General features: G+C 37.2%; 1 protein-coding gene across 5 annotated transcripts in view; it reads right to left on the bottom strand.

The window, feature by feature from the left end:
- Positions 1-19074, bottom strand: part of kiz (kizuna centrosomal protein) — a 39367-nt gene that overhangs the window by 18137 nt on the left and 2156 nt on the right. For all 5 annotated transcript variants that reach the window (XM_079632542.1, XM_079632544.1, XM_079632545.1 and 2 more), the window contains 8 exons: positions 18519-18581; positions 16696-16858; positions 15267-15347; positions 10270-10837; positions 9870-10113; positions 3930-4046; positions 3381-3548; positions 2823-2973 (listed from right to left, as the gene is read on the bottom strand). In XM_079632542.1, the coding sequence (XP_079488668.1) occupies positions 2823-2973; positions 3381-3548; positions 3930-4046; positions 9870-10113; positions 10270-10837; positions 15267-15347; positions 16696-16858; positions 18519-18581 (1555 nt within the window). The remainder of the gene's footprint in view (positions 1-2822; positions 2974-3380; positions 3549-3929; positions 4047-9869; positions 10114-10269; positions 10838-15266; positions 15348-16695; positions 16859-18518; positions 18582-19074) is intronic.

Below are 19074 nucleotides of genomic sequence, written 5' to 3'. Positions count from 1 at the left end.
TCTTAATGTAGTGTTACCAACTAAACAGGAGATAAAACGTGTTTTATTTGACTTAATTGACTGTCCTTTTATTTAATCCAAAACTGCGTTCATATTTAAAAGGCCTTTTAAACTAGATACAACGAACCGCACACGATACCACTTTAGGTGCCGTTCACATATCGCGTTTTATGCGCGTGCAAATTCAGTGAGAAGCACTTCAATGCATCTCAACAGGTCATGTGACAAAAACAAGCCTGTTACGGCCTTTCCGTAACAACATGGAAAGCTCGGCCGAACAGCTGGTCATAGCTGTACAGGGCGGCTTTTTATTTCTCATCTCAATGAATATATCTAGTAGTAAAGCTAATGCAAGGGCTAGAAATCAATTAATTATTTGATGATACTCCCTCGTCATCATGGAGAGCGCAGTTTGCACGAGTTTGCACCGCTTTCTCCTCTCAACAAGCGCGTGCTTTCCCTTTGCGTCTGCCGTTGCTATGCAACCATGAACAGAGGCGCGCCTGGAAAACGCGCTATGTGAACGATTCATTCCTCTTTTCAACAAGTGGATTCAGAGAAACCGCATTAGCAGCGCCGCCGGTCGCCGTGTCTCAGTGTGTTCAGTGGTTACATTGGCTTTTATAGGGAGGGGGAGCCCTTATTTACGGTGAATGGTCATCATTCAAATCCACGCTGTAAAATGACTTAATGTGTTTTTACACCAAAGGGGCTCTTTGTATTAATGTGTAAGGTGGAGTTGAGTAGTTATTAGCAAACAAAGATCAATACTTTACAATTCACTTACTTCCTTATTATTTTTTGCGCAGGTTTTTATAGATAAAAAATCGTAAAAAAAATTGATCCTACTAGGGGGGTTCGGGGGCATGCCCCCCCGAGAAAATTGAGATTTTCTTGATCTCAACATGTGAATTTTAAGGTGTTTTGAAGGCCAAAAAAATGGACAACATGAAGCTTTAAAAGCATGTAGCATGTAGTATTTTATCAGATAACAGATTCTTAAACATGAGAATCAGTTTAAATGTTGCAATGAATTATCCACACTATAAAATGAAAATGCAGAATGTTTATGCTTATTGTTGACTATACACAATCACATATTCGAAACGGGAATGGCCTTAAATAAGAAATGATTAAAGGATTATTTTGCATAGATGTTACATTTCAAACGCCAATTTAATCATTCTGTGCCCAGAGGCATAGGAGCAAAGTTCAGTTTCAGCTACTTTTTCTTTCCTAAATGAATCAATATTTGTGGACTAATCTGTTCATTAATCAATGGTTCAATTACTCACTCATAAAGACAGTCACTTGTCGCCGCCTTCTGGCTTAATGATGCAAGTTGCGCAAACACGAACAAGCGGAGTGATACGGGGAAAGTCGAACACATTCGAGGTAACGTTATACAAATTTATAGAATAATAATGCCAATATTTTTAATAGGGTGCTTGTGTTGTTAAATTAACCTTATAGTATCCTTATAGTCTGTCTTTGATCAAACTGATTATTTCTGACGGTCATTTAAAACTTCTATCGAAAAACAGCTGTTTATACTTGCATTTTATCTCGCACTATATCTAACCGTAAACTGAAGTGAAGCGTCGCGTTGGGATTCGCGCATGGCTCGCGCTCCTGTAAATCCTGCTTGCTTTGATTGGACTCAAATATTTTGACATTGACGAGCGGTGTTTGAGTGCAGCTCAGATGAAGGTCAGTTATCATCGCGATGGGTGAATCATTGCAGCAGCACATTAGAGTTAATATTAGCCAATTATTTCACAACTTTCATTATATACACTCAACAAAATGTATATATTTGGTGGTGCTGAAGGAGACGGAGCTGAGCTCCAGCAGAGTGTGTTGTGGACCCGGGGAGGCGGAGCTGCGCTCCGGTGCGCTCCGGCCCAATTTAACCTATGAGTGTGTTTATGGGGAAAATGTAGGCCTGTTATTAAATCGATCCTCTGAGTTATGGATCGATCTTTAGAAATTAATATGAAAATCGATTTAGAATTGGTGAATCGATTTTTTCAACACAGCACTAGTTCTCACACGCTTTATGAGCAGCGGCTTCATGTGCACACGTCATGTTTGGATGTATTACAGTTCATCACTGAGACAGCAAAGATCGCAGCAAAGAGCGCAAGCGCCTCTTAGACACTTTCATTTAAGCAGAAAATCTCAAATGGAGATCACTGAACTGCAGCTTACTTTTTTGTCTGTGTTTTCAGATCATTCTTCATCATTAGAATTAGAAACGAATTTCAATTCAGTTTTAATTTTAAGAATATGAAAAAAAATCAGGAAACTAGATATGAACCATTTATGAATGGTAAAATGAACCATAAGTAGACATCCTCTTGATTTGTGCTTATAGGTGAAAGCGCAATAATTCGGATGAAATGTAAAAAAAAAAAAAAAAAAAAAAAAAAAAAAAAAATCTCAAATGACAACAATCGCTGTGATTTGAATTTTGAGCAAAATAATCCTGACAAAATTGTAACAAAGTTTTCATTGACTAAAACTACACTAATGCTCAGACATTTAGTCGACTAAAAATTTACGAAAACAAAAACAGAAACAAGGCTGACAAAAAATTAAACAAAAAAGTACATTTGACACAGGACTAAGACTAAGAAAAATAAACTGGCAAAATTAACACTACATTTAACTTAAATTTGACCCATTTTAATCACCACAAACTGATAAGTGGCTGTAGAAAATTGTATATAAAAGGCCTGTGACCAATTCCTGTAGTATTAAAAACATCTTTGCTGTGTTTGGGAGATTGCTGTGAAGCAGAAAGCAAGTGAGAGCGAGACCTTGTCAGTGTAGGTGGCATTGCTTGTCACCAGGAGTGGAGTGAAGATCTGGATGATGTGGTCAGTACTGAGGATGTCCTGTTGTCGAAGCTGAAGGAAGTGCCCGAAACAGCAATCCCACAGCGGAACGCTTTCAGCTGACAGACACAACCTACAAGCCCAAACCAGGACAAACTCATATAACACAGGCACATCATTTCCATGATCTTATCTAATTATGACAGTATGCAAATAAGAAAAAGGAAAAACATATCAATAAGGTGGACATGAACCGTTATCTAAAAAGCCACTGAACAAATCTGCATGCAAATAACCACAATCAAATACAGCAAACAGCAATACATTAAAACTACACTCACTTTAAATCATTCCCAAAAAATAAATAAAAAGAGAAAATAAGACTTGTGGACCGCAAGAATACTCTTCTTAACCTGCCAATATTATTCAAACAATCTCTTGCTATACAGTATACTGTATATACATAACATAGAGCATATATATAACAGTGAAACTACCTGAATAGGTGCTATGACTCCAGAGAACAGTAAAGCACTATACCTGATCTCTTCTGGCTTTGTAGCTGATGGCCAGTGTGTGTTGACTAGATCACTGGGTAACAGGCATCCATGAGAGAGACTGCAGGACAGCAGGGGCAGCTCCTGCAGAACCACAGCACCACACGCATGCAGATCCACACCATCCAGACGCCCACACTGACCACATATACTGGGGAAGGCATGAAGAAACAGGCGAAAAATTACAACATGTGGAGTGCAGGCACACACATTTCAGTTTCAGCTTTGAAAACCATGCATTATTACTAAGAGTACTTTTGGATTAGTACAAATATTCTACATTTCCTTCAATCTACACAAATAAACACGGAGAGCAATAAAACTCCACTGCAAAATGGTCACTGTGATTCAAAACCCCTTAGAAACCAAGATTTATTGCTAGAGTGTTGTTGGTGCCAAAGTAATGGCACTTAATTTATAGCGAGAGCCCTTAAAAGCAGGATAATGCAATTTCCACTGAATCTGTGAACACTACACCACCGTGAGAGGAAGCAGACTCAAGCAGAGGAACAAAACATCTTCCTTCTCTGACCTGATGATATCACGGAGTTTCTGCTCATTGACTGCGCTTCTGTAGAGGTTCACGTCTTTCTCTCCGAGACGGCGCTCAATGCTTTCCAAAAGAAGACAAAATCCTTCCATGGAGAGCCTGGAGAAATGTTCAATAACAAAAACAAGAAGGTAAATTATTGGTTTATACTGTTGTTGTATACAGCCTTATTAACTTATGGTGTTTTCCCTCCTGCATTAATGTTACTGAGATTAAAACCAACATTACAAACTACATAATGTAACATTTCTGAGTAAAATAAGGATGTGAAATTTGAAAAAAAAAAAAAAGGTGGAACTTGGCATTATCCACTGGGAATTTACCCTTCGCAGGGAGCTTGATTGACAGGTGATCTGACCAATCATACTTCGCCATCCGCCATTTTGTCCGACAAAGCAGTCATGAGAGTTAGTAGATTAACATGGGAGGATTTGAACTTGAAAAACGGAGTGTGCTGACACCTTTCCACGGTTAAAACAACATTGCTTCTGCTCATTCATGTTTATTTGATGCTGTAAATGAACTAGAAGAAAGAGATGATCGGTTCACAAGCAGCTTTAACTGATGCTCTACAGCGATCTGTCACGACACATTAAAGAACCACAAAACGGTATTTATTGTTTACATTTCTTTTTAAAAAAATTACCAAATTTGAAAGGTGACACTTTAATATGTTTAATATCAAAAGTAACCGAAAAGTAACCTGGTCTGTCAGCGCGTTGTCCGTGTCCTCTCTCCTCCGCGATGTATTTTTCACTGTGTGAGAACATGTGTCGAGAGAGAGCGGCGTAGCTTGTCGGACATAGCGACAGTAACTAAGGGGAGCGGGTCTTTGCGAACGGTCAATTGACATGATCACAGTGAACATTCCATTTCAGAACAGCGCCAGACCTGAAAGTGAGTTTGCTGTGGATCGTGGAGGACTACTTTCCTCCAGAAAAACTCCAGAACCCACTTTTAAGGGGAATTAAGTACCGGGATGAGGAGGCTGAAGGTTGAGTTCACCCTCGACAGCACCTAGACTTATCTTTTCCTTTTTCATATCTACCATTATTTGCTATTCATGCTTTCACATCAATTAGCATTAATGTGATTTTATAAAGGCTGCATTATCTATAATAGGAGCATAAGGCAATGCCTAATTTTATCATCATCCAATAGCCCACAGAAAACCATTTCAGAAGTGGAGCATTTAACTACATTACAAGGTCACGAAGACATTTTCTTCTCTTTAATTTTTTTCTGAATATCATGCACTAATCCCCAATTATCGTCCAGGAATGTGTACTGAAAATTAAAATAGAGTCAATTCTGATTTTGTATTGAATTTAAGTATATTAAAAACATATTGTATCAAGTACACATTTTTTTGTTTATAAATAAATACATATTAACACTTTCAAATAATAATAATAAAAACAAAACATATTGTTCTTAGGTTTGGCATTGGATGGCTGCAGAAATGTGAAATATTGTTCTAGCGAATCCATATCTCTCACACTGACGTATTAAGCACTGGGTGGCCCTTATAGAATAGCTTCTGCAAAACCTAAACCCAAATCCTAAAACCCCCACCATATAAAATGGCCAAAAAGAATTTATGACAATCTATAATGGGCCCTGGGGTCAGGGGCCACCAAACAATCGCTGCCTCTCTTTGGCAGGTTGTTTCCTGGAAACACCCTGATTAAGCTGCCTGTGTGAATTATATCCATGACATTCTGTGGAGCACAATCCATCTGGGCAAAGTCCTCTTCAGAGCGGCTGAAACACCCCCCCCATATATCCCCCTGCTCCGTCATAATCTTCCCACAGTGTATTCGCCAGGGCTCTTCAAATCACCTAACACACCCAAACAGCAGCTGATTACAGAGTATTGTTGGCAACATCTATAGGTGTTTGCTCTTGAGACCATTTATGAGGAGCATGTTCTCTATATTTCAGCTATTTGTTTTCTCCATAACAGCAATAATGGTTCCACTAGCATATATTCTAGTCCACCCTAGAGACAGAATGTAACAAGGGAACTGATGTGACTCTTTCTAAAAAGTAGATAAAACATGAAAACGACACAAACCAAGACAAATATATTTACAAATCAATTGGTGAGGATACAGCAGCATCATACTTGAAAGGGCTTGACAACGGATCCATTACAGGGTGTTTTAGTGCTGGTCTCTCCTTTTACAAAGGTAGAAGTACAATGGGTTAGTCGAAAGATCAACTGAAGCACATCAAGATCTTTGAAAACACAAACTCGTGCCGTCATATGAGAGGCTGAGAGGACAGCCTCATGAAGGGAACGCTCGAAAGAATACAATGATACACTCTCCTCTCTAGACCTGAGCGCACGATAGCCTTGACTCCACTTTCAAATCACAACATGTGTGACACCGTATTTACTAAATGCTAAGATTGATACTAATAGTTTCTCCTTCTCTTGCTTACACGCACAATAACGTTACAAGAGCTTTGTTCTTAGCCAGGCCTCTTCACAAGGCCAAAAAAACTCACATTCATGTTTAACAGCAAACATTCACAAAGACGGATAATATGCCAGAGAGGTCACTACAAACCATCTTCATTTAACAGACGGCAGGAAACGTAGTAGCCCAAGTGGTGGGTTTTGTCAATAAAATGTCATTTTAATCTATTGAAAGGTCTTAAATTACTAGGAAACACTTTACAATCACCTCCATAGGGAACCACTGGGGCTTTGCATGCGCATTAGCATCTAAAGTGAAGGGGTTGTTTGTTTTGATAGTCATCTCATTTGATCACAGGGCCTTTATGCATGAAGCAAACAAATTATTCTGCCAAAAATGCAGAATTTGCATGCATACCTTTGTGCTAAATATGTATTCAACCAACTCATTAAAGTGGATAATCCAGTCCACACTTGGTAATATTGATAAAGCAGGCTTCATTAATCTATTTATTCAATGCAGAAATAATCAAATAAGTAATAAAGAGCAAAAAGGATATGGCTGGAGTAATTAGTATAAACCTTAAATTACACTGTCCTGGAGGGTTATGAAGTTCGTCATGACACATTGTTTGAATTGCTGCATGTCATTCCATGGTTTCTTTTTCTAATGTGATGTCTATAACCACAGGAGCATGTTTTACAATAGGGTTGAAGGGGCAACGCATTGGCAAATCTTACAAATCTCGTTTATACTCTACAGTGAGTGGCACTGGAAAGAAAAATTAGTAGAAATAGACAGCTAATCCGTTAAGTGTGAGTACTGGTTAAAAAATATTGGTTTAACCGTTAAACCAATATTTTTAACCAGTACTCACACTTTTCTACTTAATCGGTTCTTAAATATCGAGGCTACCGATAAGCATTGCCATTTACTGGAAACAGTAGTTATGGTGTGTTCACACTAGTTCGATTCGCTTGGTTCACATTGGCATGTTTAACACCGAACCTAAAAGATACCAAACCTAAAGGCAGAGGGATTCGTTCACTACTTGATTGGTCAGCTTTTTATGTATATTTCGCGACTGAAGTTACCGAACATCCAAAACAATGCAGTGCGCGGGGCTAAATGCGCTCGTTGTATTTGCGTAGCCACATATGATGCAGTTTTGACCAGCTGAGAACTCGTGAAGAGCTTAAAAAATGGGTAAAGGAGTCAAAACAGCGACATGAATCACACTCTTAGTTACTTATTAATTTTTAGGTATACAAAAAGCTATACAGTTAGATATAGTCCCCCCAAAAATGCATTCAATATTGTGTCAAGAGGGAGAAATTAGAAATAAAAAGGTTTGAAAATCTGTTCGGCATATTATCAAACATGCATGTAAACATAATCTGTTTTGGTATCAATCATAATTTTTTTTTATCTCTAGTATTCAGAAATGTATGTACATTTTATAATGCAAATGCAAATGGATATGGGCATTCAATTATAGATTTAATATGACACCTGTATTTTTAGATTTATCATAAGATTACATAACAGTTTACTTTCAAAAGTTCTATGTCCATTAGAGATGTGTACATATTTATGTTGTGTATTGTAACTGGTATTGTGTATACTATAAATAGCATAAGTCCATGCACATCATGCAAACCTACTAGCTATCTGTCTGAGCGGAGCCTTCATGATGCCCACACTTTTATTCTTCAGAACATTCTATGAAGTCAAGAAATAGTTGAGTCTCCTGGGACTTGGGGTCAAATCTCCCGAGGAGAAAATTGCTCCCTTACAGCATTATCTGGGATTAGGGCAATAATGTTGGATTCAGGGTCTGAGCCGTCCATACAAGGTGTCCTAAAGCCACAATTGAGCCCCGCTGAGTGAGGTTGTTGGCTGCAGAACCCCAGTTCATTATATCTGTACACCCATGTGCACATGTACACGCATCACCCATCCCAGAAAACCACACACAGATAAAAAAACCTCCCTGTTGTTGTGGTTTGAGTAGAAACTCTACTACTGACTGCATTAGCTGAGTGATTTCAACATGCGTACTACAACATGCTGCAAAAAAGATTTTCTTTGCTTTATATCTTGTTATCAAGTAAACAATAATAGGGGTGTAACGATACACGTATTTGTATTGAACCGTTCGGTACGAGGCTTTCGGTTCGGTATCGCATTACAAACCGAACGATTCGTTGGACCATTTTCACTGCTGGTGCGACCAAAATTTTGTTAGCAGTCGCGACCACCACAGCGTTGCCACACATCAAATTGCAAGCGTAATGAAAGCGGAACGAAACTGTGCTACTTTTGTGCTTCACCGTTTATAAGTGCAACGCCAACCGATCTTGATCAAGCGACACTTACCACACAGTGCTAAAAGATCCAGTAAAGAAAGCATTTGAATTCGCCACAGAAGTAATAACATCACTGCGAGATCTAGTGAGAAGCATTTAAATTAAATCTCGATTAGATCAAACAGTGCTGACGTGGAAACCAGGAGAAACATTGTGCCATGACTAACGCTTTAAGTCCCCAAATCAGCAACATTCACCATGTATGTAATGTAGTAACACTAACTGTAACCATGGAAGTTTGGCAGGAATAGTAAAATGCTTTCAAGTACATCACACATCTTTTTCCAGGACTTCAAAACTCAAATATTATCATATTTAAATACTATTTTTAATGTGATGGCCAAAACATTATTTGTTCATCCTTCAAAGATTACGGTAGCCATTTATAAAACTAAAAGTTTCAAGATGTAGGACAACTATTTTTTAATACATATTTAAATTATTATTTATTTTTTTAATTCTCTGGCATTTCTTTCTTATTTGCTGTATTGGAACTATGACACCACTGTGTCGTATCTAACAGAACTGTGAATTTTGTGAACCGTTACACCCCTAAAAAATAACCAAGTTATACTTAAAACTAAATTCTTTAGGTTTATGCAAATACTATCAGTCGGGCAAGACAAACAATAATAATTTAAAGGGAAACCAGTATCTTAAACGTTTTTTTACAATTTTGCTTCCGTCTCATTATGACTTCAACATATCTTCTAAACTACAGTAATAATCAGGTTCAGCTATATGATAATACTTAGATAAGGGAACGAACACCATACTGTAATTGACCGTTCGCAAAGACCCGCCCCCTTTAGTGAACTTCAGAAGGAATGTTGTTTTAACAGCGGAAAGACGTCAGTACACTCCGTTTTTCAAGTTCAAATCCTCCAACGTTAATCTACTAATTCTCCTGACTGCTTTGTCGGACAAAAATGGCGGATTTGGCGAATGGTGGATTATGATTGGTCAGATCACCTGTCATTCAAACTCCCTGCGAAGGGTCAATTGAATTGATAATGAGAAATCTGTTACTGCGTAGTAAACATTCAGTAGGGCCGGTCTTTAGGTCTATAGAGTTTCTAGGTGCTTTCAGAAGAGAGAAAACCGTTGAGCAATCCAAGCAACCGTACCTGTTGGGGGATTCGAGAGGGTCAGGCCTTCTTCCATACTGCCGTGTGTTGACCTGCTCATGTGTGCCACTGTTGGTTTGAATAGGTATTACACTCTCCTCTTGAATTACATCATCTCCTCTCCAGGCGTGATGCCCACTTTGACTCGGTGAAACTGAAACATCACTGTCCGTCTGCATCGAGAGGTCTGGTTTAATTTCACCAGCTGGATTGAGAATGCTGGGACGTCTGCTGTTAGTGTGATCTGAAATGTGTATAAGACCACGATGAGTACGTATAATTCTTAAATTGGGCTAATCAATTAAAAAGTGACAAACATTGATGAAACTTGGCAAGTCATGTCAATACATCTGTTTACTGACGATGTGGAATTAACAGTAACTGAGCAGGAATTTCAAACCTGGAAGATCTTGAAGTCTTGGCACAGAGTCACCTTCATCCTCTGCAGACACTTCCTCATCCTCATCTCCAGAGTTCATGTACTGTGAGGAATCTCTTGGATCGGTGGTATCTGGGGAAGGACTGCGGGTCGGACACCGCTTTAATGACACAATGTCCGCGGGCTTCTTCACAGTCACAGATAGAGAGGACACTTCAGCTTCCTTCAGGGTCATGTGAGGTGAGATTCGTTCTTCCCATCTTTGCTGCTCTCCTGCCCTCTGAGAGAAGTCCCAATCAGACTCCATCTGCTTTTCATGCACGTCACTCAAACATTTGTCCTCAAGGAAATCACCTGAGTTTAGAATGTTATCAGATAAAATGGCAGTGCCACTGGCTTTTGAAACATGGGAGTGCATACAAAGGCCACTTTGTAGAGGAGAGAGTGAAGGGTGATTAGGCATCAGCTCTGTCTGAGATGGTGAACGTTGATCATTTCTTGATGAGCGGCTGGAGGTCTGGTGACCCGTGAAGATGACAGCACTCTGTGATGATCCGCGTGTGCTGGGGAGCTGGAACCTGCTCAGGTGCTGTTCAAGTGAAACAATAGATATGGTAGATATAAGTGGTGGCAGACAGGGTTTGATGGCAATTAGGGCTGGGCGCAAGAACGATAACGATAATCATCCTGACATTTTCCTCTATACAATTATAACAAAAGTTCGATAAGTGTTCAATATAATGTTTATGCACTATGCAAATAACGCTGGCATGCGTGTTGCAGACAGTAGCACTGGTGGCAATAACTGATAAGTGCTGCCATTTCTGTTACGTATGAGAAACATAAACTGCAAACGCAGCAAAAGCGGAACGACAAAGAGCTGCTTGTTTGAACCGCACGGCACATGGAACATTTATCAGTTCGGCTCAAACACAGTGCAGCGCAAGCTTAGAGCGAATGCGTGCTGACCACCTCAATCACGCAACCACTAAACAGAGCTGTGAGATCCGGTGAGAAGCGTTCAAGTTTATGCAGAGTTCTCACATACGAACCACAAATCAAATACCGTGTGATTTCAACTAGTTTTAATCCAGATGAAACATTCTCAACAACACTGGCACGAAAAATCTGGAGAAACACCAACCCACAACAATACAGTTACAAGGTTTTTCAATCCACAAGTCTCCGACATTTACACTGATTTACTGAAACCAAGAGATTGTGGCAGAAATGTGGGACATTCATATTGAATTTTATATTATTAATGTAGACATTGAATGTATTAAAAGAGTAATGGTCATATATTAAGTTGGGAGTCCACCTTAGAGATAATCACGACACGATATAATGAACCCATCATATTTAAAAAATATGATATTAATCATATTATATAATAAAATATATCATTTATCGTTAGAACTGTAAAGCTACATCAAATTATTATGGGATATCATTCGATGCTTTCAGAATATTTTCTTTTTCAAATATTTTTTTTCTGTATTTTTAAAATGAACATTTTAAAGGTATAGCGGAGGATCTTTCCTAATTTTAGAAAAGACCCGCCCTCTCCAATTTTAAAAAAAATACGCATGCGCAACACTCTATTTGCACTCGTGTGAACGGCCTTACGTAAACATATCACCAGAATGATTGACACTTAGGTGGACCAATAGTATAGGCTACCCACCCGGAAAAAGAAAATCCTCCGCTATACCTTTAATAGTAGATATTTATTGTATTTCACAAAATAAACAGAAAATTATACAAACTTTGCTAAAATGATTGTTTTAAACAAGTATTAACTTTTCATTTTGCTTTAGCTAAAGTGTTTGTATTTATACTTTGTGCCTTTTTTACACCGTGTGTGGGGTAAAAGGCACACCTTGTCACATCCTACATTTATACGATTTTTAAACAAAACAAACCACTTTTATGAATTATTTTGAAAAAACCTGTTGCTCCATCAATGTTCAATAGGCTATATATTTTTAGTGTATATACCATACACTATGGGAGTAGTGAAAAACACATTTTTATGTGCATTAAGCCTGTTGTACCCTACTAAATGTCTTTAGCCTACTGTTTTTCATAACAAATACCATAGAATCAATTTGGTTTTGACCATGGTAGTGAGGTGCAATGCATGGTTTTACCTGTGGTTAACATGATACAAATACTATGGAAGACCAAATGTTACCCTATAAAAGGAGATCGTTACAATTTGTTGATGCTACCTACATTTACATCTGCATCCCAACTCAAGCTACTGTCAAAAGTTCATTTCTAAGAGACAAAACATATTAATTTGCGAAATGTTCACCTGTTTGAGTTCAAGTGCTTGTCATGTTCTGATTATAAAAACATAATTAACTGTCTGGTTTCTATCATTTTCACTCAGGAGAAAAGATCTGCCTTTAAACTAAAGAAATACAGATTTGACATTTATCGTGATAATTATCGACATCGACTGATATGACACATTTTATCAGGATTTTTTTTTGCCCATATTACCCAGCCCTAATGGCAATTCACTTAAAAAATTTAATTCTCTCATCATTTACTTACCTTTATGATGTTCCAAACAGTGTTATTATTAATATAATATACCATACCATTATATATGGTTTATAATGTTATGGTATATTATATTAATAATAACACTGTTTGGAACAAAAATGTCATTACTTGAAAAAACAAAAACTGAAACTTAATTTTTCAGCTTTTGTAATTTTTTAAATAATAAAATCACAAAAACTTAAAAACTAGACATTTTAAAAACAAAACTAATAAAAATGACAAAAGAACACACAAAAAAATATTTTTAAATTATTAAAAATTAAAGTAAACTTTAACTGAAATGAAATTTAACTGATATAATATATATATATCAAACATCACCAAATTACAAAAGATGTGTGTACTATTTCGGGTCTTCTAAAACGATATGATAGGTTTGTGTTATAAACAAACCTTCATTCTGCACATTCAAACCGGTATGTAGCAACCAGTTAAGATATACTTGGAATATTGCACACTAGTCATGTTAAGTACCTTTTTGATGTTTTTTTTTTTTTGTCATTTATGCGAGTCAGTCCCAATGCACTTCTATTGTATATTGTGAATAGCCTGGCATCTCAATTTGTGTAAGACAGAAAAAAGAAAGTCATACAGGTTTGGAAATTTAACCAATGAAAAAAGTTACATATTTTTCAAATACATCTGTACAAATGTGATATACTACTTTTCCATATTCATGAAAATGAAAGGAAGTAAAAATGCAGAAAAACAAAAAAGGCATGTCAAGTACACAGAGTCAAGGCATTTACAAAGTGCCCAAATTAATTGGCCGGTCAAGGATACCTCATTGCCAGTAAGTGGGAGCTAAATGTCTGCTATATCATTCTCTCATTGCTTTACTTCCACTAGTCCTTGGCCCCAAAACTCAACCCTGACAATTCATGTTATGGTGGCTTCGTTTCAAATAAACTTTAATCCAAAACATTTCAAGGTATCATTTTTGTAGCTTTATACAGACCGACTAAGATTTCTTTTGGTCAAGGTTAGATTTTCTTTCAACTGTCTGTTCAGCTGAGTGCACTGAGATCAGTGTCTTAACTTTTAATCTTATTAACAATCCTATGCTCCTAAACTCTGTTTCATGACAGAAATACTGCACTATGGAGGAAGAGTGGTGGATGGGTACAGGAAAAAAAAAAAAAATCAGCACACATAATAAAAAAAATAAAAAAACATGGCTTCTGTTTCTTTTCTGATAAGGGTCTTAAATACCAACCCGTTAGCTGCTTAATAACATCCACTGTAAACCACGCGGTCTGTCTGGCAGATCCAGTGTGGAAGTAAAAAAAAAAGAAAGGAAAAAAGAAATGGAGTGAGAGGAAAAGTTAATTTCTTGGCTGAGTGATTCCATCGCTAGCTGCAGGGCAAAGTAGAAAGTGTTTCGCTAAAGTAGCAATTGATTCTTCTATCAATCTGCGGCACGCGCCTGCTCTTCCAAGGAATATATTAAATATGAAAATCATATCCCGTTATCATGGCTTCCCAGCTTTCAGGCTGGTAAGCTCCCCTTAATGAATGCTGCAGCCTCGGGGACATGCACGCAGCCAGTGGTGGCGCCTATGCATAATGGAGTGATTCCTCCCATCTCTGCTCATTACAATATCGGCAGGCTGGAAGGGGGGGGGGGGGTGGGATTTGGGGAGGGAGGGGGGTGGGGGGATACGACACAGTCACAAGTGACTGCTCTAGACAGAATGCTCTAAGTCATTATGAGCTGTCTTCCACATTTCATCCGAGAGAGCTCGAGTCGCTTGAAGAGAGGGAAAGCTACAGCCACGGGCTTGAACTACATTGTCGGTTGGGGCAAAAGCAGCCAGGATTAGACACCTGCGGCACTACAGATACGAGAGGGAAAATGAACAGCCTCACGACCACCGCTGAGCAATCTACATAACAGCGACTTTCATTCCAGGGACTGACAGAAAGAGTTTGGACGCATATTGTTTTAGCTGTCATACATGTGATGTGCAATACCGCAGACTGTCACACAGAAAAACATGGTCAGTTGGATTGCATTAAGAGGCTTTAAAAATATTCTTTTCCACGTGTTTTTTCTTCTTCTTTAAAAATGTATAATATCATTTTGTTTTAAGACTGTGATACTCCTTTGTTAAACCAAAGCAGTCATTTGAGCAAAACAGTAATTACTTCAAGCACTTTCCAATTTGCTTTTGATTATAAATTAATTGTGGCCTTTGAACACTGATACCCCATATAAACTGTCAAAAGTGTCTCCTGAAGAGGGAGGCTGAGCTGAATAATGGTTGTGGTATTTTTCTCTACAACTCTCAACTCACTTCTTTTGAAAAAAAAGAAAAAAAAAGACACACTTCCATTGGATCCCATCACAGCACTGCAGTTTTATCAAAGGCACACAGATAGCTTTGTAAATTCCCCACTGAACTGTAATTTCCATAGATGACATGATAATTTTCTCTTACCTCGTCCGCTTCTGATTCCCCCCTGCTCCCCGTTTTCTTCTTGTCTTTCTCCAGTCTGGTAATATGATTCTTGTACTCCAACTGAAATGAATTCGAGTCAAATCATTACTAACATAGATCGTTTCAAATATTTGCTTATAAACACTAGTTGTAACTACAGTGGCTTAACAACATGGCAGTCAAAGTGACCACAGTTACGAGACACATCACACACAAAAATTCCAATACAACCTCTTATTTCATTAAACATTACAAACAAAGCAATGGAAGAGAAAGATTATGTTTCTGCCCCTAAATGTAGCGCCAATCAGCGTGTGTATTCCTTTGTGAGTGCCCTTAATAGTGCCTGCCAAGCTCTTAATCAGTTTGGCGAGTTAACCAGTGGCAGAGATGAGGGCGCTGGGATTACCTCCAACCCACTTCATTCTCGTAAGACAATATCTGCACTCCCAAAAGAGACCAGAGTTACCATTTACACCAATTTTACACACGATAACACCTAAAGTGGTCCACAAGCAGGCAAATATTAGCATTGTTAAAATCAATGGGAATGAGAAATCGTCAGGGAAGAAAAGAGGAATGAGAGCTTTACGATATGAGGTGATGGTATGAATTTGAGCAATTAAGCAATCGAGTTCAATTTAGTGTAATAGAAATTAAAGTGATACTCTTTGACTGGCAGCTAGATTAGCAGGTATCTCTTACAATTGCAATTTTAGGCTACCACTGCAGCAACAAAACAAAATACAACACGCAACAAAAAGGAGGAAAACGGGTTTCTTTCACAAAAAGGGGACATTCAGTGGCACTTCACTATCTGAATACAGGGCGATTAATTTGTGGTAGTGTAATTAAACAATTTGTCTAATTTGATATTAAGCTGTGGAGCACTGTTCAGTTTTAAGTGACAATCTGACGGAGCTGTTGTTTTCTTTTTCTCATTTGCGCGCAGTGATAAATGAGTGCTGGAGTGTTTATGATTGTTCCCAAACAACAATAAGTGTGAAAGTTTAAACACTGGAAGACAATTAGACAGACAATTACAGGATTATGGCAATGGTCTAATTGAGGCTCAGAATATATGTCGGGGGGGGGGGGGGGGGGGGGGGGGCTGGGAATCAGTGCCTCAAAATAATGCCTTAGTTTTGGGAAATGCAAACATTCAGACTACACTAACATTTTTGGTACCGAGCAGCTATCATTTGGGTCACTGCACATTTCATTTCACCTCTCTGATCAGAACAACGCAAACATGTGCTTTGACATGAGAATAACAAAAACACAGCTTGGAATGTCTAAACCATAACAAAAGTAAATATTCAAAGATAAAAACTGTGAAATAAGCATAACAATTGACACAGAGTCAGTACTATTTTAGGAAGCACACATGATGAATATTGGGACAGATTCGGCTGTCCAAGGTTGTTACCCTCTTTTGAAGCAGCCGGCTACAATCAATGGAGAATTCTTTCAATTTCGATGCCAAGTTTTCCACATTCCCCAGAAGCTCAAGGTTGCGTGTCTTTGCTTGCTGCTCTCTCTCGTGCAGCTCCTTGTAATAGCAGCGCATCTTGGCACACTTCAGCTTAGTCCTGTGAGCAGGAGAGGAGACAGATGTGAAACACACAGGTTTGCTACTCTCTGTATAGAAAAAGGCTGCACTGACTTTGCATTAATGAAAATAAATATAGAAACCTGTAACAAATAGATCAAACATTACTATAAATAGGTTAATGCTAGCTTATTAGTATTACTAATTGCTCCTCACTGTGCATATTACAGGACAAACTAAAAAAGTACATATTTGTCAAGAGCCACTTTACAGTAGTACTAATGGATTCTCCACAGCTAAGATGGAGTTTTGTGACTAGCAAAGGGCGAAAATGGATAATGATGGCTGAAATGTTCAAATGAATGACAAATGCTGATCTACTAACCTCTCACACATCCTTGACCATCATGGCCCCATATCAAAATTCTTTATTTTTATAAATGCATTTAATTGAGCCATCATAAAAACAAACTGGCCTCAAGTACTTAAACAGAAACAGATGACCCCAAATCATCAATGAGTGAGTGTATTGGTCTACTTATTTATCCTGAAATAACCATTTTTCGGAGAAAGCCTGCTATATGGGTGAAACAATAAAAGGCGTATGTCACTACAATATAGCTAGACTCAATAAAATAAAATTAAAATAAAGAGGATGATTAAAAAAAACCTCTTTTTTATTTAAATTATCAAAGTAATAAGTGAATTGTCTAAAAATGTAATCTGAAAGTCAGTGTTGGGAGATATACACTGGAAACAGTACTGTATGGAGCAAAAAATATCAATACATTTTCTACTTGAGCGGAATCCATGCATATGTATTCAAAACTTTGGGATTGGTATGTTTTTTTAATGTTAAAAAAAGTATATTACGCTCACCAAGGCTGCATTTATTTTATTAAAAATGCATTGTGAAATATAATTACACTTTAAAATTACTTTTTTATTTTATTTTATCGGAATATATTTTAAAATGTAATGTATTCCTGTGATCAAAGCGGAATTGTCACTTCAGTTCTAATATTCAGATTTTTCTGCTCAAGAAACATTTCTGATTATTATTAATGCTGAAAAAAGTTATAAATTTTTTTCAGGATTCTTTGATGAATAGAAAGTTAGAAAGAACAGCATTTATTTGAAATATAATATTTTGTAACATATAAATATTTAATTTATAGCCTAAATGTCTTTAATCTAATTTTTGATCAATTTAAGCATCCTTGCATTCACTTAAAAAAAAAAAAAAAAAAAAGTCTTCCTGACCCCAATCTTTTGAATGGTAGTGTTTTTATTTCAGATAAATGCTGTTGTAATTGTACACAACTGTTTTCAACATTGATCATAATAAATATTTATTGAGCAGCAAATCAGCATATTAGACTGGTTTCTGAAGGATCATCATGTGACACTGAAGACTGAGTCTAATGATAGAATGAATTAGATCTATATTCAAACAGAAAACAGTTATTTTAAATTATTATAATAATTCACACTATTACTGTTTTTGAATTAAATAAATGTAGCCAGAACATGTTTGGTGACATGCTTGTCACAACATGCTTGGTGACCAGAACATACATATTTTAAAAACATTAATATATATATATATATATATATATATATATATATATATGTTTCTTGAAGTTGATATTTACTATCCATTTCATAATGTAAGGGTCTAACGTTAGTGTTATACTCACAGTCTTTCATCTGATCTTAAGTAGGCAAACAGTTTTTCTTCCAGTTCATGTCTTCTTCTCTCCCTAAACAAAAAAAGTTACTTAGTATTAGCTAAACAATTCTAACATTCAACTCCACAAATACTAAATTAGATCAAAAAGAAAAAATAAGAAAAAAGAACTAACGTTACATCGATGAAATAAATAGCTTGAGTAACGTTAGATTAATCTATATAATAGTACACTAATAGTTATTTACATCTTTACATTAAGAATAACTTTACACCCCTCACAAAAACAAGAGAAAAATAACAAATATTGTGATATAGGCTAACTTACTGAATCTGTCATCTTAATACAGTATAAAAAAGGCGATATCCAAAAGATAGATAACTTAATAATTCCGACATAAGTTACTACTCGAGCTCACTGCTATACAACGGTGATTATTAAAAAAATATGTTATTTCAAAAGCTACAAAGAGTAGTTCACCGTTGGTTATTATCACTCTCCTGCTCGCCGAGCCAGAGAGCTAACGTTACAGTCCGCGAGAGCTGAAATCTACCGCGCTGCTTCA

This window comes from Phoxinus phoxinus (genome assembly GCF_949152265.1).
Source record: "Phoxinus phoxinus genome assembly, chromosome: 13".
Lineage (NCBI taxonomy): Eukaryota > Metazoa > Chordata > Actinopteri > Cypriniformes > Leuciscidae > Phoxinus > Phoxinus phoxinus.
The sequence above is the reverse complement of the archived record's forward strand: the minus strand, read 5'-3'. Positions and strand labels throughout refer to the sequence as shown.